Source organism: Vigna unguiculata, chromosome 3, assembly GCF_037176805.1.
Source record: "Vigna unguiculata cultivar grain cowpea cultivar isolate G323 ecotype 2 chromosome 3, ASM3717680v1, whole genome shotgun sequence".
Classification (NCBI taxonomy): Eukaryota; Viridiplantae; Streptophyta; class Magnoliopsida; order Fabales; family Fabaceae; genus Vigna; species Vigna unguiculata.
Window position 1 is genome coordinate 15,815,826 of NC_140794.1, and position 23,251 is coordinate 15,839,076.

Here is a 23,251-nt window from a genome sequence, read left to right on the forward strand (position 1 = left end):
TCAAACCACAACTCTATGGGTGTTTCTCCCTGTACCTCCGACCTTCATTCAGCACTCCAAAACTTTTTTTAAATACCTAAAAGAACCTTTAATTTTTTGACCAACACCCATCACGCACAAGTAATTGATTTCGAAATCAATTAAAAAATTAACGAATTTCCATATCTGAAAACATATTTAACGGATTTAATATATATATATATATATATATATATATATATATATATATATATATATATATATTAATAGTTTATTTTATCTTTAAAATATGTATTAAGAAAAATAATAAAGTTTTTTTAAAAATTGCCCATTAAAAAAGTAAATAATAAATAAAATAAATAAAGTAAAGAAAAAAATAATTAGAATTGAAAAAATTAACCTTTAAATAAAATTTAAAAAATATATATATAGTTATATGTTTTTGAAACTCAATTAAAATATGTAGTTATATTTTTTTAAAATTTAATTAATATATACTATATTAAGAAAAATAAATAAAATTAAAAAATCTAAAAACATGAAAATTAACATTGATAAAAACGAAAAAAAAAAGCTAAAGAAAAATTTATATATATATATATATATATATATATATATATATATATATATATATATATATATATAATTTTCGTAATCGATGGATTTAAATCCGGTGATTTTTTATCTGAATTTCGAAATCAAATAACTTTCTGAACATGCTTTTTTGTTTTTTCGAAATCCATTTTAAAGTGCAGTCTAGATACAAGTTAAAAAGTTATTTTGGAATTTATGGAAATTTTGAGTGGAAAGAAATCCTTCGGGGAGGAAAAAGAAGTGCCCCAACTCTATTCGTGAGAAGGTTTATCATTAATATTGGAGAAAGGGCTTAAAGCTTTCTTCCTGTATCACGTTTAAGGCACATATGTCAATCCTACGAAAAGTAATATAATGGAAACAAAATCCACTACGAAAATTTGCTTTGCTATCTATGAAGAACTACGATTTCATTTTATTATTTTTACTTTCCGTTCAAAACAACGATATAGGTTAGAGTATATAGCTAATCCGTTGTTATACCTAAATAATTAAAGGGAAAATAAAACAAGTTACTATATTTATTTCTCAATTCTTTAAAACTTCCTTCATCATAGACAAACATTTTTAACTTTACCAATCATACTTCTCTTCCTTCACCAATCAAAATTAAACTACACTTAGCAAACACTTAAAATCTGATACTCAGACTCAAATATAAACTTTGGAGGTAAGTAAATCCACACATTTCATAAAAACCAATATATAATCTTCATAGGCAGTAGCCAAGATAACGGATAAAACCGTAAAGAAAATTCTCAAAAGTTGATAGATAACAAAATTATCGAAAGGTAAAACAAAAATCCTTGTGCCCACAAAAGAAGCTGTGAATTCTACTAAGCGACTTCTCTCTTGTATCTGCAAGAAAGAATTCCATGTACAATAAGGGGAATGTAATATACATTAATAGAAAACAAGCATATAAGTAGTACTAATTGCACAAAAATTTCATGAACAAACCGGAAACCAGACATCCACATGGATAACTTTTACGAGGATTCATCTTCCATATTCATAATCAAATAATGAATAATAACATCAGAAAATTAAAATACCATAAGCCAGACAACTTTCTAAAATTACATAAAACATCACTATAAACTAAGAATATAGGACTTCTACAAATCTATGTAAATAAAGCAATTCATGATCTTTTGATAGCATTCCAAACAATAGACCCTGTCTACCACAAATCCTTGTCGAATATTGCACCATAAAACGAGCAGATATACAAAACCACAAATGTATATTACATCTATCATTTTGTATTGCAATATAGGTTATTCACTTTGCTATCATGTGAGTACAAATATTGTTATATAACTTGAAAAACAAGAGAACAAGTCAAGCAACGATGTACAACAAATCCATAATTATTATGTATGTCAAGAACCACATCTGAGATTTAAAGGTGAAGTCCACCCCATAACCATGAAAATATAATACGAATGTTTCCAAATATCAAGCAAAAAGACAAATGACAACCTAATTACCTCAGATGTTACTTGGATACATGAACACTCTAACCCGTGCTCCCTGCAATGCATCAAAATCTCAAAAACTTCAAATACCAGTAAAATAAGTGACTTGATAAAAGCAATGTTGTCAGATAATTACCATTGATCTGGGAGGAAGGTTTGACTTGAATTTAGCACGAACAACACCACTGTTACCGTGAGGCCTTGTAACCTTACCCCAAATGCAACGGTAGTGGCTTCCATTCTTCTTCACCTTAGCCTTGTAAATATAGGCCATTCTCTTGCCAGCATACCATCCTACTTCTTCTTTGGTGTTCACTCCCTCAATTTGGATCAAGGATGTGTTGGGATACTGGTTTGACTTGGACCTAAAAGATATTTTCAAGTGTAAGGCAACTAATAAGGCAACGGCAAAGCAAGATGAAAATAAAACTAACAAGACAAGAAGCATTTACCTTTTGTATCCAAGGACTGTACCCCTCACATAGAGCCTAAAACAAAAGGAAAAAAGTAGTGGTGTTAATTTCAACTAAAAGTGTAGTAATTGAGGAATGGATGAATAGGGAAATAAATATATACGGCAGCAAATAACATCTGAATCAATACAAAAAAAAAAAACAGTATTCAAATCATTTTATCTTGCTCCCGGTAAAAAATAACCAACTGGTCACCAAATTAATCTTTAGATATTTACATATCATACATATTTATGTGTAACTATCCATAAAACCCGTTAAATATGTAGCAGCAACTACATTCCAATTCTAACAACCATCAATAACTCAAAAACCCTTCAACTTCCAAGAACCCTAGTGGGTAAAATAACAAATCAACAATGCAGACAATGAAGTAAAACAAGTACATCAAGTTTCAGAAACCGGATAATTCGATATTGTGATTGGAGTTTCAAAAGAAAAAGAAAAAATTAAGTGAATTTGAGATTGTGATCGGAGTTTCAAAAGAAAAAGAAAAAATTAAGTGTTGAAGAGAGAAGGTAAAATTTAGCAATGGGCAAAATCTAAAGCTTGTGTGAGTGAAAGAAGGAATACCTGACCCGCTCTCCTTGGCGTCCCTTCACCATCTTCGCAGCTGCAGCTGACCCACGACACAAACAGCGATACTGCTGTGGACGTAACCCTGAAACTCTGCAAAATTGGGTTTTGATTTAGGCCCAATAAGAACTGTTTATAGCCCTGCTCCTTCTAGCCCGTATTAACCGAGGGGCTTCTCCCTGCAACTCCAAATAGTTGCCCAAACCCATTTCTTTTGTACGCTCCTAATATCAGACTCTCACCACCTGTGGGATCTACACAACTCACGCACACTTATCACACACAATTCACGCTGCACCCCTAATTCTCACACACCTCACCCTAATTTTCACTACACACAATACCCTCACAACATCTAATCCTGAAACACATTTCACGCACCATACACCTCTCTTAAATCGCTAACCATCACCATTCACTTAATTCACCCTGACACTCACCTCACTCAGACGCTGCACTCCGTCACACACTAATTCACTCACGCACACACTCACCTAATTAAAACACACACACGTCACGCACTACTTCACTCACACACGCTGCACTCCGTCACACACAACTCTGCACACAGAAAAAAAAAAAAAAGGGGCCCAGGCCCACGAGAAAGAGAGAAGAAACTCACGGAAGAACCCTAAAAAGGCTCTCTTCTCTAAAAAAGAAAAGGAGAGAATATTATCCTCTCTCGTTAGCGATTCAAGAAGTTCGTCATTGAACACTCGTCTTTGGCCACTATCTTCTTGTTTTCATACTAGGTTAGAACTACTTGAGTTGTGTGGTGTTGATTCGGAAGACGCACTATCTTTGGTTGTTCTCGTGGTTTTGTTGTTCGGTTAGAGAGATTCTCTAAATATTAGTTCCTACTGTGTTTCAAATTGTTTGCAACGAAATGCTAGGTTTCATCAGTACTAATGTTAATGAGTGGCTTAATTTCTTTTAAGTTTAAGATTATTGTTCCGTGATTTCATTAAATATTTAATTTATTTATTGTATTTCTAATATACATAACAGCATCAAACGAAAGCTAGAAAAATAAATAAATAAAAATGAAATGAAAAAATAAAAGGAAGATATAATATATATATATATATATATATATATATATATATATATATGTAATGTTTAGTAAAAGGAGAAAGAGAGGGAAATACGTACGCCACGTAGTTGCCACGCGAGGCGACCGAACTGCGACGTGGACGAGCGGAGCTACGGTGTCGAAGGTGATGAAGCTCAAACTTGAGATCACGAAATAGGTCAGCGTTCGATTAGGATGGGTTTTCGATTTGGGATTTGGGCTTTGATCTCTGCTTACAATTGGATTTTCGATTTGGGTCGTTGGGGTTTTAATTTGGGCTTAAAATCCGAATGCCAGCGACATGTTTAAATGTCATTTCATCCCGTTTTTCGAACTCGGTGACTCGGTCTCAAACTCGCGAGTCTGATACGAGTCAGCGAGTTAACTCCGAGTTTAAAAAATAACGAGTTTATATGCGAGTTAACTCGTCAACAGTGTCATGACTCGCTCGTACGGGTTTACGAGTCAACCCGCGAGTTCGATAACCTTGTTTAACCCTTTGAAAATGGTGAGATGGGTGAAACGGTTCGGGCCAGATTAGCCTTCGGCCATGGGCTACCCGTTTTCCTCACTATTTTGTCTTATTTTGTTTCTGATTCCGATGCACTTAAACTGTTCGAACAAACTCACCACCGATCCTTCACTTTTCCAAACATGAGTTTTGGTCTTTCGTCCTTTACAAGCTGCTAATGCTAAAGTTTTGATGACAACACTGTAAAAAAGCTATTTTCTGAGTTTAAGTTGTGCCTACACTATATGTTGTAGCCACAAGCATTATGGTTATGGACAATGCATCAGTTCGCAGTTTTCTTCAGGTTCTCCCCCCTGTTGAGTTTGCCTGCGTCTATGGATCATCTCTTCATCCTTCCAACCGCGACAAGGTCGTCTTTTCTTGAACCCATAATTTTCCTTTTTTGCTTGTTGATCCTCTTCTTTGTTATGGGCCTCTTTTTTATTACTCTCCCTTTAATTGTTGTTTTAATATTTGTTCTCTGTTATGTGATTTTGGGTTTCTAGACTACCATGACAGATTATATTATAGGTGTGGCTGACCCCAAACAGTGGCATTCTGAGGTACTGATATGTGATTATGACTAATGATGTGTTATGTATTTGTGTTGAGTTGCTTAATATTGTTTGATTGCCCCACTGATATCTTTTGTTTTTCCTTTTATTGTTCATGAAATTGCATCAATCAAGAATCTTAAATTGAATAAGCATCACTATGCGTCCTGGATGGTGCACCTTGGTGGGGAGAGGCTGGTACTTGATCAAATTTAGTTTCATTTTCCTTTTGTTTTTGGCCTCTCGTATCTGGCTTGGGATTTTTCAGATGGCGATCTTATCTCATGCTATATCTTGATGTGACATATAAGATTACGGGAGTTGCTGATAAAATTGGTGTGGGAGTACATTTCAACCCTTTTGTCTGTTGGAATGGAAAGGTATCGATAGCCTCTTACCAAGACTCAGTGGTGTAGTGTGTGATTAAGACCTTTAGTTCAGTTCCTGCAAACTCATCTTCTAGAGAAATTATTTCAGATTTCTGGGATTTTTTATTTTTATTTTTTTATTTCTCTATTAACATATTTTTTGGCCTATTTGTTAAATCAAGATTAACTTTTTCACGAATTCCTTGTCTCTTTAAGCAAATTTATGCAGCTATTCAAGTATGGTGTTGTTCGAATGCATGACTTACTTCAAGATGTACACTATTGGGAGAAATTCTACTTGTGTGGTCGGTTACAGAAACCAGTATGTTATACGCTTTTTTATCCTCTTCGTGTCTAGAATCGTTTGATTCTTGAATTCCTTGTGCTCTAAGCTTATTTTCTTAAAAGATTCTTAATTTTCTTGTATGAAATATTCTATAAGTATGAGAACTGTAGATATTATATATATATATATGGCATTTATGCTAATTTATATTTTATCATGTTTAATTAGCGAGATTTGAAGTAGAATAACAAGTACTTGTAAGCTTTATCATTTACATATTATTTGCAGACTACTGTTGCGAGTGTAGGTAGATCTAAACACACTGAACTCCAGTGACAGAGGGGAAAAAATCTAGGCATTGGCATTGCAGAGTAGGGGAGGGAGTAGAAGGTGGTTGTGGTAAAAAAGAAGAAAAAGAACCTTTAGTTCTCAGAATCTCAGTATCATTCAGATAGGAAAAATAATAAATTAAAGAAATTATGTGCCCGGACTAGCTTTATAAATTAGCAAAAAGAGACTATGCCATTATTGGATGTTTATACGTGGTGATAAAATTGTAGGTGAATATAGATTTTAAATACTAAAACGACTAAGTCTATGCCCTGTATCCTATACCAAGAGAACTCCTTTATTGTATACTTGTATGCATATGTTAAGAAGTGGACTTTTAAAGCTAACTCAACCTCACAAAACCAATTTGTAACATGAGGTTTGTACCTATTTATATATTCTAAACTAACCTTATTACTAGTAAATTATGTGGAACTTTCAACATACCCCTCTCATGCTGAGACATACATATCTCGTGCATGGAATTAAACAATAATGGATGATCCAATAACGGTTCGATAGCGGGTGGAACAATATGTCCAACAAATAACATCTTTCTAATACCATGTTAAGAAGTGGTCTTTACACCTAACTCAACTCCACAAAATCGGTTTGTAAAGCGAGGTTTGTACCCACTTATATCCTCTAAACTGGTCTTATCGCTAGTCAATGTAAGACTTCTAACACATACAATATGAAATAACGAAATATACAAAAATTCATGTAACAATGCTCTAGCTCTAGCTTCACATATCTATCTCATAATTTGCCTATCCTCAATTTACTTGATAAATTTAATCGATGATTGGTTACCTATGTTTATGAATGTGTTTCATTCAGGTTCACGTTGTTGTTGATAATTTAGATGTTAACAGCACCAATTCTGTTAACTTGAGAGCTGCAGTATCTGCTGCTCTTCTCCTGCTTCCATCAGAATTCACAGAGGTATACTTTTTTCTTATTAAATTATTTACTTTGAGAGTTGGACAACGGAATTGATTTAACCATCCCCCTGCAGGCAGATCTGTATGCCAAAGTATGTAGCCTCTCATACACGGGGGATGTACGCATGTTATTCGCTGAGGATAAAACAAGGTATTCCTTGGTTGTTACTAGAGTAGGACGTGGTATGGAAATGTTAATGTCTTTAAAGATATTTAAATTCCCATTATTACTTTTGATACTATCCCATGTAGGAACTTGTGTCAACAGGGGTTATATCTCAGTTTGGTCACGCTCGTGGTTTAGAAATTGCTGCTTTTCTGAATTATAAGTTGTCTGTTTTTTGTTTCTTATAGTGCAAATGTGAAACATTGGATAGTTGTCCTTTCACTTATATCTCTGCCCATCCTTGACAGTCAAGATGGATTTTCATCAATATGATTAGCACTATCTACTTAAATTATGAATATATTTTTGCTGAATCAGCACATAATCTTTCCTTCCTCTTATTTCTTTAGTTCTCTTAGGGACTGGCAGATCCTGGTTTGAAAACTGTTTGCGATTGTGGCATCTTTTTTTGTGAAGGAAGCTGAATTTTGAGAAAATATGGATCATGTTGCCGTATGTTTTACTGAGGTTCCTTTTGTTCACAATCTGCCTAGGTGAAGAAGATAGTTTCTGGGCAGTTTGATCTATTCCACTCAATGTATAAGCCATTTCTTGAAGAATATGAGGCTAAAAAGTTATTGAGACTTTCATCAACTGCCAATAATCAAATACATATCTCTCAGGTCTTTATTATGTCGTATTGATTTTTGGAAGTGTTAATTATATAATTATTATGTATCCTGAATGATAGTTCTCCCATTTTCTTCCCATGAATTTGAAGGAATTTAGCTTTGTTGTGCCAAAAACTCTATGCTAAATTGTTACCTCTTGAAAATTATATCTTACATGCAAAGCTGTATTGATAATTGACCATTTTACTGCCTTGAACCGGGAATTGGTTCATTTCCCTTGAAATTTTTATTACAAAATATGTAAGGCATGTATTCTGTAATGCATGAACATGTGATTGTTTCGGTCTGTGTCTATCTTGTTATTTGGTGCTACTTGATGTCATGAGACGCATTTTTCTTTCTTGCATGCATCTTTTTTCTTTAGTTTCTGTGGAGGAGAAATATAAACGATGTTTTACTGTTATTTTGTACCTTTCATCTTCTTCTACATATTCTAATTTTAACCTATGGGTTCTATTTGATTGTTGAAGACATTCTTGAGGTTTATATCTTGTAGAAACAGTATAGCTTTCTTTGCTGTTCTAGAAAATTATCACTTTATATATATTTCATCACATTTATTGGTAAGGTATGACAATCTTGGTCGTCGTTTACTAAATGGAAAAGCTTCTTCCCAATGTTATTCAAAATACCTTGCAAAAGCAGGCAAGTTATGTAAAATGAATATTGGAGTTTACATACTAAGTAAAGAAATTTCCTTACTCTCCTAAAACAGGATTTTGACTTATCAGTTGATTCTTCTCTGGTTTCTGCACTTCCTCCATCAATCAGAAACCAAATCAGAATGAAAGGAGTGAAAGAAAAATTATGGGAAACTGGTATGCTTTTGATATTATTAGACTTATTTCTGAATTATTGCTTTAGTTCCTAACTGCTAATATTGTTTAGGTCCAAATCACAGAAAGGGGGAAGGGGGGATTTTACAAGATAACCACTTAATAGTGATGTGTGTCAAATTGTGAAAAAAAGGGTATTATGATTTCAGGAAGAGCCATAAATGATACTCGAAGTAGCTTAAGAGAAGAAGCTGCTAATTCCTTACAGAGAATTCTGAGGCGTAGAGTAATGGTTTCAAGTGCAAGGCAGGCTGTATCTGGTCTTCTAGCTGTTGGTGCGATAAATGCAAGCAGGTACCTTACTAAAAAAGTTAGCAAAGCCTGGAAATCATGGAGATGATTTTTGATGTATTCATAGTCATAGAGATGAGATTTTCTTGCTGACCTTGGAAAGTTTACATATTTAGATTGGTGACCATTTTCAGTTCTCATTTCATCCTTTCCTATTCCCTCATCTTGGAGGTAACATTTCCTTAATTCTCTTGAGAAGCACATATACTTGGCAACAGGTATGGGCAGGGTGTTTGATTTGTCAATACATTTTGTAGTTAAATTTAGCTGTGCTTTGTTAGGCAAGTGGAGTTGTCAGCCATAATACCAACAACCTGAATGAATTTTATCTTGTGATTTTCACATTTGAAATACAAGGTGACTTCATTCTCTCTTCATGTTCTTGGCGTATGTTACAGATAATAGTTTGTAACATAATTCATTCTCACTAGATAATAGTTTGTAACATAATTCATTCTCACTTTACCAAGCTTGTATATCTTTTTGTCAATAGTCTAAAATCCATTTGGTCGGTTAACAAAAAATTGTTCCTCAAGTAATTTAGAAAGCCTTACTTCACACTAAAATGAAAAATCTTCCAATCCATTTTTGCAGTTAAGGTTATTCACAACCTTATATTATTATGTCTAGCCACTAGAGCTATCATACGACTGTAATCTACTCCATGTTGTTGAAGGTGTATCCTTTAGCCACCAATTTAGCTTTGAGTTTGTTTACAAATCCATGAGAGTGTAGTTTGAAGAAAATGAAAAACAACTCTCTAAAGTTCCTAGAGTTACATATAATGAATTTAAAAATGCTTTAGAACGTGATCCGGGTAAACGTTCTCAAACTTGGCAATATCTACCAAATCAAATTGATGAGGTACGAATGACTTATCTAAAATGGGGTCCATATCAAATGCATCTAGAAAACGATCCGTTGTCTAGTAAAGATGATTATCCAAGAAGATATCAACACACATGGTTTAGCTTATTTCTTTCATGGTTAGAGTATTCGGTATTTGCTATTAAAAGATGTTGCATATTGTTTATCATACTATCTTTTTAGTAAAAAGCCAAGAGGACGACCTGACTCAAATGTTCTTATGTTTTTATTGTTACATTGAAGTCTAATTGACATTGAGTTGATTGTCATCAACATGTTTTATCTTTTTTTGAGTGTTTTTTTATAGGTTTTAAAAGTTTTTATAGCAAAGACTATGATAATCTATATTGCAAGAGATATTACAACAAACTTCATTTATGATTCAATTATTCAAGTTTTTAAAAGTTATCTATAGTAACTTTTGTTGTTTTTAATATATGATTGTTGATAATAAACTTTATGTTACACTTTTATATATATATATATATATATATATATATATATATATATATTATTATATTTTTTTGGATTCTATTATCATATGTGTTTGTTTTTAATAGAAAAAATAATGTGAGGAAATAATGTTTTTTTAATATAAAAAAATAATTTATGTATAAAAAATATAATTTGGTCCTCTAAAATTTTGGTCCTGCCACTTTATACGTAACAACAACCTTACTATGAAGTTATTTTGGCAAAACCATTGCACTAATTTTCTTAAATAGAGTTAACCATCTTGTCTTCCGTTACTTTTTTATAATGGTTTTTTGTAGTTACTTATTACAACTATTTGTTATATGCCAAATATGATATTTAATTTTATGAAGGACACGATAATTACTTCCTATTGAATCACGACAAACCTTCGTCTAAACAACCTGTTCTAAGTATCAGATTTTACATGGTTTAGCCAAATTTCAGATAGCCATTATATGATTTTACAGTTGGTCTTTCATTAAAAGAATTCTTACATTCTCGAATCACTAGAACAAACTTTCTAAATACTTTTAAATAGTATTTCTGAAACAAAATTTATGAAATAAAATTTTTAAAATATAATTTCTAAAATATAATTTCGAAATTTATGAAATGTATTTTAGAATAAAATTTTCAGAATAAGATTTAAAAAAAAAAAACTTTTCCAAACTCATATAATACGTTTTTGAATATAATACGTTTTGGAATGAATTTTCTAAAAAAAACTATATGAATTGTATTGTTAAAAGAGCTTTCTAAAATATAAAATATGTTCTGGAAATATTTTTTTCAAAATACTTTTTTTTCTCTCTTCTTCCTTTGCATCGTTATCTCACCTTTCTTCTTCTTCTACAACAGCTGTAATGATGGTGGAGACCGCAATGCCCGTGGTTTGGTATAGTTATATTAGATTACTTTTTTCATATTGTAGAAGTGCAGATAGTAATTATGAGAGTGCAGTAACCAATAGCCTAGACCTAATTATAATTTTGTGGACCTTACTCCTTTTTAGCCCATATTAATTGGTTTTGTATTTAAGGACACAACTAAAAATATTGTATTTATATTTATATTATATATAATATGTATTTTCTAGAAAATATATTTATATTTATGAATTTTTTATTTATAATTATATATATATATATATAAAGATTTCATTTTTTTTTCCAAATTTACTTATTTATTCTTTATACTTTATAATATAATTATTTATTTACTTTTTAAAGGCTAATAATTATTTTTACATATTTTTATTAAAAATATTTTAACAGTTTTTTTTATTTATTAATAATTATTGTATTTTTTTCTCCATTTATTTTACTTTATTTTTAATAAATTTAAATTTATTTTGTATGTATATTAACTTAGTGTATTGAATAAAATTTTATAATAAAATATTAGTCTAAATGAATTTGATTTTTCAAAAGATTAAATTTAAATAAATCAGATCATAAATTATAAGTTTAAAATAATTAATATTTTAAAATAAATTAAATTTTATAAATTTAAAATGAAAAAAGATGTATTTAATTATATTTTTAATTAATATTATTTATAATAATTATATTTTAAATACATAATTTTAGAAAATATTTAAATAAAAATTAATAACAAAATGTTACATTATTCAGATACATATCGTATTTTAATTTTTTATAATTACAAAATTATGATATTACATTTTCAATGTTATTTCATATGTTAATTATATAATAATTTTAATAATATTGATTTTACTTCTATTTAACTTTTAAACCTTATGTTGAAAAGTACTTTTACTAGATACTGTTCCAGTTTTAAAAGTACTATCAAGAAAAAGAAGATATTTTGAATTAAAAACCAAACTTATGATTTAAATCAATGTTTTAATAAGTTAAAGGGGAAATTTTAATAACACATTTTTTATTTAAATCAATATTTTGAAATAAATAAATTTATTCTCACTTCTTTAACAATGATTTTGTTATGTGATGACAGAAATACGAGAATAGAAAAAAAAAGTGTTTATAAAAGATGAACAACAAAACAAATGGATAAAAAATAATTATAATAATTTAAAATATATATAAAAGTAGAAATACTATTTTAAAGTACTCTTCGCTTGTCTTGTATTAATTTGATTAGGTGAAAAATACAAGTAAATTGTTTGAATTATAATTTTAATTTTTTTTCACGCTTCAACATCTTTTACATGTGATTAAACTCTTTTTTAAAATATACTTAAAATTAGGCATGAGCATCAATTAGGTTGGGTTGGTCTTAGTTCAATCCAGATCTAATATTTTTGAATTCACAGTCGATCTTTTAACTTCTCGGATTAGTCGCGTTTGAATTATTTAGTTTATGGTTTGAAGTAAATGGATGCGGGTTATCCAAATGTTAAAGGAAAAAAGAAGTGAGTTCGAAGAAGATGAATCAGAGGTTACAATTACAATTCGTAGATTTCTTTTCAAAATGGAGGAAACAATCTCAAAACAAGCAACAGCAACAACATTTCCCATTACCAACGAGAACTCAAGGAAAGCAACATCGCCTCTAATCGAAAGCAAGGCTCAAGGATCACCAAGTAACATGTGAGAAAGTTGGGGGAAGAGAAGAAAAGGGTTGCGACAACAGAAAATTAGGTTAAGCAAATTTTTTTGATTTTATATATGGTCATTCGGATCAAGTCAAATATCCGCAAATTTAAATTTTAATATTTATATCCAACCGTTAAAACTCGTTTTTATCCGAATTTCATGATATAGTATGATTCAAATCATTTAAAACTGAGTGAACAACCATTTTTTTGTTAGGCGAGTTCAGATGAGTCCACGTTATTTCCTCAGCCCTACTTAAAACTTAGATTAAATTACTCTTTTGATCCCTCTATTTGTCATGAAATTTCAGTTTTGTCCTCAAATTTTTCGTTGTCTTAATTTGGTCCTCATTTTCTTAAAAAGGACTCAATTTGGTCTTCACGGTTAACTTTAACAAGACGGTGTTAAAATCAATACCACGTGTCAATTTCTAGTTTTTTTAAAATTTTTTAATATTTTTTTTAATTTTATTTTTAATTTTTTTAATTTTTTACATGTGTCACTTCACAATTGTGCCACGTGTCAAAAATTAACAATTTTGACATTATAGTGACACGTGTAAAAAGTTAAAAAAATAAAACAAAATCAAAAAATTAAAAAAAAAAACAGAAATTGACATGTGGCATTGACTCTAACATCGTCTGGTCAAACTAACGGTGAGACCAAATTGAGTCATTTTTAAGAAAATAAGGACCAAATTGAGACAACGAAAAACTTGAGGACCAAACTGAAATTTCATGACAAATAGAGGGACCAAAAGAGTAATTTAACCTAAAATTTATAATTATTTTCTGAACATGTTCCTTGATTTGAAAATAATAAAATTTGAAAGAGATTTATTATTAGAGAAATCCATCTTCAACTTCAGAAAAACACAAGGGGTGGACAAAAAAATTCAATTTTATTGATCCTACCCACTTTTGCTGTGATCTAATTCATTAAGATTTATTGTATTAAAAAATTTAATCCATTTAAAATTTATTTTGGTAGATATGAATTTCAATTTGATCTACATTTTATATATTTTGGATTGGATATCCATTTTCTAAATTTAGATTTTCAAATATGGACAATCCCAAAAATCCAATCCAAATTTTCAATTAGAATTTTTAGTTGGGTTAGGCCAAATTTGGCAGTATTTAGCCGAGTCGGCTTTGACCGAAATTTGGCCAAATCGACTATATCCCAAATTTGGTCATTTTCAGCCAAGTTAATCCCGGACAAAATTTTGCCCTTTCGGCTAAGTTGATCGTGACCGAAATTTGGTTGTATTCAACTGAATCGACTCTGACCAAAACTCGATCGAATTCAGTCGAGTTGTCCTTGACCAAAATTTGGTCGAGTCGACCTGAACCCAAATTTAGCCGTATTCGACCGCGTCAAACCCAGACAAAATTGTGTCGTATTCAGTTGAGTCGATTGAGACTGAAATTTTGTCGTATTCAGTCAAGGCGGTCGGACGAAATTTGTTCATATTCAACCGGATCGACCCCTATCGATGAATTTAATTGAGTCAACCCCGATCAAATTTTGACTAAGTAGGCCTTGGCCGAAATGTGATTATTTTTTGCCGAGTCAGCTGTGGCCAAAATTTGGTCGTATAAGGCGAAATCAGCCTTGACCGAAATTCAGCTGAATCCAATCAAGTTGATTTCGACCGAAATTTTTCGAAATTGGTCCTGACCCAAAATTGGTCGCATTCGATCAAGTCATCCCTAACTGAAATTCGGTCGTATGCGGCCAAATTATATCGAGTCGGTCTTGATTGAAATTTATACATACTCGACCCCAGCCAAAAGTCGACCGAATTCGACAAAGTTGGCCTTGACCAAAATTTGGTTGAGTCGTCCACGATCACAACCACGATCGAAAGTCAATTGAGTTTGTCCAATGCTGAAATTGAGCCTAGTTGGCCCGACAAAAAATCTGTCAAAGTCGATGATTTCGGTCCTAAGGACACAAGTTTTATAAAATTCAATTTAAATTTCTTTTATGAAAATCAATTTTGAATTTTGAACCTAAATATTTGGATCTAGATTTAAATCTTGATCCAAATATTTGGATTTAGATTTAAAAAAGATCCAAACTTGTTATGCTGAAAAAATGAATTTGAATCAAAAATGTATTCTAATTATTTGAATCAAAATAATATGGATTGAATCATTAAAAATCCAGTTCATGATCATCCCCGAAAAACACTAAATAAAGTAAAAATATGAATTCTCAAATAAAGCTAAATAAAATTTATTTAGAGAATAAATAAATAAAAGTAAAATATATAAAACATGTATCTTAAAATTGATTTTTTAAGTAAAAGTACGAATTTCATGAGTTTTTGTTTTTTCAATTCTTTACGTAAAACTGAGTATGCTTATTAAAATTGTCAAAGTGATTTGCTAAAGCAATTTATGTTGTTACTGCAATACATTTTTTTTAATATTTGTTACTTCTAATAAAATTTAACTAAATAATAAAAAATAAGTTTAATTATGTTTTTTTTCTAATTTTGTTTTAAAATCTCAATTTAGTTCTTTTTTAAAGTTTCAATTAGATTTCCAATTTTATTTAAATGTATCAAAAATGATTTTTTGTGGTAAACGTGGTGATTGCTGAGATAGATTTGTATTATGGATACGTGTCAATTAGATACGAAATGTATTGTAAAAATCTTTAATTTTTGGCAGGAATACATGTAATATGCTTGTGGTTTAATTATTATTTTTTTTAAAGAGTACAGGTGAAGACCTTTTCTTGGAGCAGTGGCAGGAGGGTTTGGCGGAGAGCGCGACTTCATGACACTTCTTCCTGTGGGAGGAGGAGTGAGGGGGTTTGGGGATGGAGGAAGGGAGGAAATGACCGATCTTGCCATCGGAGACGTTGACGCCGTTGGTGACAGTGTTATATTTTATATAATAAAATTATATAAAATTATTATTCTCTATATAATTATTATTATTATGGATTAGCATTAATAATAAATTAAGTTATTCGTTAATATTAATTATTATATGGGTAATATATATATATATATATATATATATATATATATATATAATTTTGGGTATTCTGATAAACGATCTGTGATGGGGTTGGATTGTTTAATAAACGGTCTGTGACGGGATATAAAACTGATACCCATTAGTCAGTTTTAATGTAACAACGTAAAATACTCTTACGTTTAAAAATATCCATCAGAAAGAGAACAGTAACATCTCATACTGCGTGCTTCCATGGATCCTTCATTAGTTCCAGGTACACAATTTTAACTCATACTTGAATATATTGTATTATTGTATCTTATGCATATATTATTTCTATCAATTGGTATCAGAGCCTATTAAGATACAAAATATAATTATTCATTATTCTTTTGGAAAGTGTATCATGATATTGGAAATTTAATAGAGGGGATTAGTTACTGTTTAAAACCCTAATTATGTTCAAAATCCTAATTAAGGAAACCCCAATATTGATAAGCTTCTCTCTCGGTAAACCCAATTTTATGGGTTTTATGTTTGCACAGTGCAAACCTAATTGTTCTTGAAAATCCTAATTGGTAGCCATGTCTGTAAGGATCACGATGCTGCATCGGAGGTCGGTTTTGTTTGTGCGTGATCATCTTTTGTTCACTGCATCGGTGTAGATTTTTTCCGCACGGTTCATCGAAGGTCTTGATGGCACTGTTCACTGCATCGGCACTGTTCACTACATCGGTGGTCATCTGTTCATCGCACTGTTCATCGCACTGTTCACTGCATAGGCAGTTTTGATGGCACTTTTTTCTATCTAACCGAAGTTGAACCCGTGCACCCAAATAGGTCAAACAAATGCATAACTGCTAAACAAATGCAGTTTTGATGGCACTTTTTCGGGGCCACTGTGCGTCGGTTTTTTTTTTTTTTTTTTGAACTTTTCAAAGCATAATGGCCACATGCACACTGTGGCTAACAACAGGACACCTTAAAAAATTAAATTAAATAAATAATAATAAAATAAAATTAATAATAATAAAATTAAATTAATAATAATAAAATAAAAAATAAATAAAAATTAAATTAATAATAATAACGATTATTATTATTATTATTATTATTATTATTTCATGCATTATATAATTTATTATATTTTTGTTAAGCATGATATAATTTTATATAATTGTTAACTCACCTATCGTGGGTACACTTGTATGAAATTTTATGGAAATGATATAATTTAAATATTTTTTTTTTAAATTAATTTGATATTACATTAATATTAATTATACCCTATCGGTATTTTATTATTAATGTATTTTATTTTTCTTGATACAATTTATTATTAATGTATTTTATGTGAATTATTTGTCTTGTACCCTATCGGTATTAGATTTCTTTTGGCATGAAATGTTCATTGTATTTTATTATATTTTATATTTTGTTTTATTTCTTATTTATTATGATTCGGAACCCTTAGGCGGGATCATAGTGAATGAGAAATAATTTGATATCATAGGCATATTTTGCTGTGTATTCAGAAACATTTATTTTGTTTATTTACACAATAAGTGTGTATTAAATGTTTCTTTGTTATTTTGATACCAGCTTCTTTGCCTATGCCATTGACTTCGGTCAAAACTTTAAATGGGACAAATTTTGAGGACTGGAAAGAATCTTTGGATTTATATCTAGCAATTACCAACATGGATTTTTCCTTGAGAGAAGCAGAACCTTCAGCTCTTACGCCTGAGTCCACTATTGTCCAAAGAGCTTCTCGTGAAAAATGGGAACACTCGAACAGGGTGTGCCTAATGGTGATGAGATATACCATGGAGAAGTCTATTCGACAGAGCATTCCGGATAATGACAATGCTAAGGATTTTATGAGATCAGTTGGTGAGAAGTTTAAGACTTTTGATAAAGCTCAAAAGGGTCAATATCTGTCACTTCTTGAGAAGACCAAATATGATGGTGTCAGTGGTGTTCGTGAGCATATGATGAAGCTTGTGCACTATTATAACAAACTCAAATCTCTAAAGGTAGATCTTGGTGATAGTTACTTGGTTTGGCAGGTTATGGAATCTCTTCCTTCTCAGTTTGATGTGTTGAAGACTTCTTACAACACTCAAAAGGAGGAATGGACAATTGATGAAATGATAGCTATTATTTCTCAAGAGGAAGCATCGATTAAAAAGACCAAGTCTCATAGTGTGCAGTTTACAGCTACTAATTCAAGCACTAAACCTGTGAAAAAGGGCTTCAAAGGTAAATCTCGTCCTGAAAAAGGGAACACAGGGAAAGCACCAGCGGTTTTGGAGCCTAAGAAGAAGTACTTCAAGGGGAATTGTGCCTATTGTAAGAAATTTGGACACAAGATAGCTGATTGTTATATTCTTAAGAAGAAGAATGCTGATAAGGAAGGTATACTCCTATATGCTCTAGCTTGTTTTGAATCTAATGTTATTGATGTTCCTCCCAATTCTTGGTGGTTAGACTCGGGTGCTACTATTCATGTTGTGAATTATTTACAGGGGTTCACAAGTCTGAGAAAACCAAGTGATGTCGAGTCCAAGATTATCATGGGAGATGGAGCTAGAGCACTAGTTGAAGACATAGGAGTAGTTTCTTTAAATTTACCTTCTGGACATGTTTTGTTATTAAAAGACGTTGTTTATGTACCTTGTATGAGAAGAAATTTGATTTCAGTTTCAATTTTGGACAAATGTGGCTACACTTTTGAATTTGGCAATGGTAAACTTGTTGTTTATTTCAATTCAATTATTGTTGGCTCAGGAGTTTTATATGATGGACTTTACATGCTGAATCTGAATGATATGTCTGTTAATTCTGTTATTGGACATAAGCGTAGTAGAGTTGATGAAAATTCCTCTATGTTGTGGCATAGACGTCTGGGACATATTTCTAGACCTCGAATTGAGAGGTTGATTAAAGAGGGTATTTTGCATGATTTGGATTTTTCTGATTTTGATACTTGTGTTGATTGTGTTAAGGGCAAGTTTACCGCAAAAGTAAGAAATACATGAGCAAACAGAAGTGATAATGTGTTGGAGCTTATTCATACTGATATATGTGGACCTATCACACCCACTTCCATGGGCGGATATAGGTATTTTATTACGTTTATAGACGATTATTCCCGTTTTGGCTGGATAGATCTCCTACAGGAAAAATCAAGTTCCTTGGATGCTTTTAAGTCTTTTAAAGCTGCTATTGAGTTGAAAACAGGAAAGAAGATAAAATGTGTAAGGTCTGACAGAGGTGGAGAGTATTATGGCAGATATGATGAGACTGGAAGAAATCCTGGACCTTTCGCTAGATTTCTTGACGAATGTGGTGATGAAGCTCAGTATACTATGCCTGGTACTCCTCAGCAAAATGGAGTTGCAGAAAGGAGGAATCGCACTCTTTTAGAGATGGTGAGATGTATGTTGAGTCATTCCTCCTTACCGGATTTCCTTTGGGGAGATGCTTTAAGGACTGTTGTGTATATTCTTAATCAAGTACCTAGCAAGTCTGTTTCAAAGACTCCTTATGAACTCATGTCTGGGAAGAAGCCAAGTTTGAGACATTTCCATGTGTGGGGCTGTAAGGCGGAGGTGAGGCCTTATAATCCTCAGTTAAAAAAACTTGATCTCAAGACTGTCAGTGGGTTCTTTATTGGTTATTGTGTGGGTTCTCGTGGTAGCAGGTTTTATTGTCCTTCTCACTCTATGCGGGTTATTGAGTCTGACCGTGCGGTATTCTTTGAGGATAATTTGGACAGTGAGAGCAATACACCACGACCAGTCACTTTTAGAGAAGACCGTGTTGTTATTCCCGTGCCATCCATTTATCTTCCTGCAGATAATGTCATTCCAGTTGTCCGTGATGAAAATGAATTTGTTCCAGATCTTGTGGATGCCACAACACCTGTAGTAGATGAACAAGTTCATGATGATGTTGTTGAAGAAATTTCTTTGAGGAGATCTCAAAGAGTACGCAGGTCTTCTATATCTGATGATTATCTAGTGTATCTTCAAGAGCATGAATATGATCTAAATAATGTTGATGATCCTACTACTTTTGAAGAGGCTATCTCTAGTTCTCATGGTGATGATTGGTTAAATGCTATGCATGATGAGTTAGCTTCTATGGCCCATAATGATGTTTGGGATCTTGTGGATTTGCCACTAGGTTGTAAACCAGTTGGGTGTAAATGGGTCTTCAAGACTAAGCGTAGTCCAGATGGAAAAGTTGAAAGGTATAAAGCCAGACTTGTAGCAAAAGGCTATAGTCAAAGGGATGGCATTGATTATAAGGAGACTTTCTCACCGGTCTCTACTAAGGATGCTTTTCGTGTTGTTATGGCTTTAGTAGCTCATTTTGATTTGGAGCTTCATCAAATGGATGTAAAAACAGCTTTTTTGAATGGAGATTTATTTGAAGAAGTGTATATGGTTCAACCTGATGGTTTTGCTAAAAAAGGTAAGGAGCATTTGGTTTGCAGGTTGAAGAAGTCTATTTATGGACTAAGACAAGCTTCTAGGCAATGGTATTTGAAATTTGATCAGGTGGTCACTTCTTTTGGCTTCAAGGAAAATGCCTCAGATCAATGCATTTACTTGAAGAAAAATGGGAGCCATTTCATCATTCTTGTTTTATATGTTGATGATATTCTTCTTGCTAGTAGTAGTGTTGAACTTTTGATTGAGACAAAATTGATACTAAATAGCCACTTTGATATGAAGGACCTTGGTGATGCTTCTGTTGTTCTGGGCATTCAGATCTCTCGTGACAGGTCACGTGGCATTCTTGGTTTGTCTCAAAGAGGATACATAGATAAAGTCCTCAAGAGGTTTAACATGCATTCTTGCTCCTCATGTGCAGCACCTGTTCAAAAGGGTGACAAACTCTCCAAATCTCAGTGTCCTCAAAATGATAATGACAAAGTTGAAATGAAAAAAATCCCATATGCTTCCGCTGTTGGTAGTTTAATGTATGCTCAAGTTTGTACTCGTCCCGATATTGCTTTTGCTGTTAATGCTTTAGGGAGATACTTGAGTGATCCAGGTTTGGATCATTGGAAAGCTGTTAAAAAGGTCTTTAGATATTTGCAGGGAACTAAGGATCATATGTTGACCTTTAAGAAGTCTGATCAACTTCAGGTCATTGGTTATTCTGATTCTGATTTTGCTGGTTGCCCTGACGACCGAAAGTCTACTTCTGGCTTTATTTTTATGATGGCAGGAGGAGCCATTTCTTGGAAGAGTGTTAAACAAACTCTTACAGCTACTTCCACTATGGAGGCAGAGTATGTTGCTTGTTATGAAGCTACTTGTCAAGCTGTGTGGCTTAAAAATTTGATTTCTGGCTTTCAAATTGTTGAAAGTATTTCTAGGCCACTTGTGATATATTGTGACAACACTGTTGCCGTCCATTTATCTCAAAACAATAGAAGTTCTACTCGCTCAAAGCATTTTGATATAAAATTTCTGTTTGTTAGAGAGAAAGTTTTGGATTATCAAACTCGGATTGAGCATACTGCTACAGAAAATATGTTAGCAGACCCACTAACTAAAGGCTTATCTGTTGAAGTTTTTCAAAATCATGTAACTCATATGGGTGTGGTTAAGTCTTTTGATGTATTGGGTTAGTGGGAGTCTGAGATTTACACTCTATATTATTATGGTTTTCATGAGATGTAAATTTGTCAATGACGTCAGTTTCATTACATCTTTTCTCTTTCTACATAGAGAATTTATGAACCATTTTGGGATCACATATTTATTATGTTTGTTTTTTATTCTATATATTATCCATTATTTAAGAAATCTAAGCATATGGTAAGTATCCCTATCGGATATTATCTTTGTGATTTATGTTTATATTTCTTAATTGGTATTTGTACTTATGTTGCAATTGATATAATTAATTTATTTATTAATGTTATCCAAGTGGGAGAATGTTATATTTTATATAATAAAATTATATAAAATTATTATTCTCTATATAATTATTATTATTATGGATTAGCATTAATAATAAATTAAGTTATTCGTTAATATTAATTATTATATGGGTAATATATATATATATATATAATTTTGGGTATTCTGATAAACGATCTGTGATGGGGTTGGATTGTTTAATAAACGGTCTGTGATGGGCTTGAATAATCAGATACATTTTGAGAGGTCCCTGGTCTCTGCTGACGGGATATAAAACTGATACCCATTAGTCAGTTTTAATGTAACAACGTAAAATACTCTTACGTTTAAAAATATCCATCAGAAAGAGAACAGTAACATCTCATACTGCGTGCTTCTATGGATCCTTCATTAGTTCCAGGTACACAATTTTAACTCGTACTTGAATATATTGTATTATTGTATCTTATGCATATATTATTTCTATCAGAGAGAGGATAAAAAGGAAGAGGAGGTGGTGGTGGTTGTGGAGAGAGTGACATTTTTGTCTTTGTTGCAGGGCTTGGAGTTGACAATGGTGGGTTTAATGAAATCCAAAGTAAAGCCTTTGGTTCGAGGTTGAGGTTGTGATGTTGGGTGTGGTTGCGGTGGGGCTTGGGGTTTGGGTTGGGGCGGTGCACTGTGGAAACGGGCGTGTTCAGTGCGGTTGAGAATGTTAATGACTTGTTTGAACATGAAAACTGTGAAGTCAGTGATTTCGGAGCAGTCAAAGTTGTTGTTGTTGTTAGAAGAAAAAGAAGAAGAATTGCAGGCAGTGGTAGAAAGGAGGTGAATGAGATGCTCCATGCTTTTCAAACCAGCGGAAGCAGCTCCTTGTATTGCTAATTGTTCCTCCATCCTTGATGATGTACAATTTTACATCCGCAAATCCACTGATCATGACCAAAGACGAAACTTTAGATTTAACATTGCAATTACCATTAATCTCTCTGTAATTCCAATCAAATTTTGAATAAGAGGAATCAACAATACCCCCAATATGATTTATGAACATAAATCCTAATTTCATTTTTTTAATATTTACTAATATTTTTGATTCTTTGTCACGTCATTAATAACCTTCAAGTTAATGGTCTTTATCATTGTTTCAATACTGTCAAACTATATTAAGTCACTGTTGATTAAACGGCGTTTACCATAACTTAATAAAAAGGCACTTGTGATACATTTAAACAGAATTAAAAACTTAATTGAAACTTTAAAAAAAAGAGTGACAAAATTAAAATTTTGGAGAAAATGGAGACCAAAACATAATTAAACCTACAGAATA

The 23,251-nt window shown here is 32.0% G+C and overlaps 4 protein-coding genes across 5 annotated transcripts; 2 read left to right on the forward strand and 2 right to left on the reverse strand.

The window, feature by feature from the left end:
* Positions 1-1,244: 1,244 nt before the first annotated feature.
* On the reverse strand, positions 1,245-4,446 carry LOC114177631 (large ribosomal subunit protein eL33y). 2 transcript variants are annotated; one of them, XM_028063056.2, is made up of 6 exons: positions 4,256-4,446; positions 3,101-3,196; positions 2,507-2,542; positions 2,191-2,419; positions 2,067-2,109; positions 1,245-1,431 (listed from the first exon to the last, which is right to left on the reverse strand). In XM_028063056.2, exons 2-5 carry the CDS (start codon positions 3,130-3,132, stop codon positions 2,068-2,070), a joined length of 339 nt encoding a protein of 112 aa, XP_027918857.1. In that variant the 5' UTR covers positions 3,133-3,196; positions 4,256-4,446; the 3' UTR covers positions 1,245-1,431; position 2,067. The 2 variants fall into 2 exon arrangements, with proteins under 2 accessions (XP_027918857.1, XP_085527206.1); XM_085671080.1 differs by lacking the exon at positions 4,256-4,446 and adding an exon at positions 3,726-3,963.
* Positions 4,447-4,917: 471 nt separating this feature from the next.
* On the forward strand, positions 4,918-9,470 carry LOC114177630 (uncharacterized). The gene is made up of 10 exons (XM_085671081.1): positions 4,918-5,056; positions 5,193-5,249; positions 5,376-5,438; positions 5,552-5,620; positions 5,838-5,930; positions 7,065-7,169; positions 7,243-7,329; positions 7,829-7,957; positions 8,682-8,784; positions 8,952-9,470. Exons 1-10 carry the CDS (start codon positions 4,952-4,954, stop codon positions 9,140-9,142), a joined length of 1,002 nt encoding a protein of 333 aa, XP_085527207.1. The 5' UTR covers positions 4,918-4,951; the 3' UTR covers positions 9,143-9,470.
* A 6,257-nt stretch (positions 9,471-15,727) lies between these two features.
* Positions 15,728-22,902, reverse strand: LOC114175084 (putative WRKY transcription factor 11). The gene is made up of 3 exons (XM_085670266.1): positions 22,865-22,902; positions 22,416-22,819; positions 15,728-15,915 (listed from the first exon to the last, which is right to left on the reverse strand). Exons 1-3 carry the CDS (start codon positions 22,900-22,902, stop codon positions 15,728-15,730), a joined length of 630 nt encoding a protein of 209 aa, XP_085526392.1.
* Positions 17,408-19,069, forward strand: LOC114168255 (uncharacterized). The gene is made up of 2 exons (XM_028053007.2): positions 17,408-18,415; positions 18,526-19,069. The coding sequence occupies exons 1-2, from the start codon at positions 17,611-17,613 to the stop codon at positions 18,552-18,554; spliced, it is 834 nt and encodes a 277-aa protein (XP_027908808.1). The 5' UTR covers positions 17,408-17,610; the 3' UTR covers positions 18,555-19,069.
* Positions 22,903-23,251: the final 349 nt, after the last annotated feature.

Coding starts and splice junctions, on each gene's coding strand:
- LOC114175084 (XM_085670266.1), bottom strand. CDS start 22,902: ATGGTAATTGCAATGTTAAATCTAAAGTTTCGTCTTTG. Junction 22,820..22,864: donor AATCTAAAGTTTCGTCTTTG/GTCATGATCAGT, acceptor TACATCATCAAG/GATGGAGGAACAATTAGCAA. Junction 15,916..22,415: donor CTCCTCTTCCTTTTTATCCT/CTCTCTGATAGA, acceptor TAAAATATAACA/CTGTCACCAACGGCGTCAAC.
- LOC114177631 (XM_028063056.2), bottom strand. CDS start 3,132: ATGGTGAAGGGACGCCAAGGAGAGCGGGTCAG. Junction 2,543..3,100: donor CGCCAAGGAGAGCGGGTCAG/GTATTCCTTCTT, acceptor CTTTTGTTTTAG/GCTCTATGTGAGGGGTACAG. Junction 2,420..2,506: donor ACAGTCCTTGGATACAAAAG/GTAAATGCTTCT, acceptor AATATCTTTTAG/GTCCAAGTCAAACCAGTATC.
- LOC114168255 (XM_028053007.2), top strand. CDS start 17,611: ATGCCATTGACTTCGGTCAAAACTTTAAATGGGACAAATTTTGAGGAC. Junction 18,416..18,525: donor GAAGAATGCTGATAAGGAAG/GTATACTCCTAT, acceptor AATTATTTACAG/GGGTTCACAAGTCTGAGAAA.
- LOC114177630 (XM_085671081.1), top strand. CDS start 4,952: ATGGTTATGGACAATGCATCAGTTCGCAGTTTTCTTCAGGTTCTCCCC. Junction 5,931..7,064: donor GTGGTCGGTTACAGAAACCA/GTATGTTATACG, acceptor TGTTTCATTCAG/GTTCACGTTGTTGTTGATAA. Junction 7,958..8,681: donor ATCAAATACATATCTCTCAG/GTCTTTATTATG, acceptor CTCCTAAAACAG/GATTTTGACTTATCAGTTGA.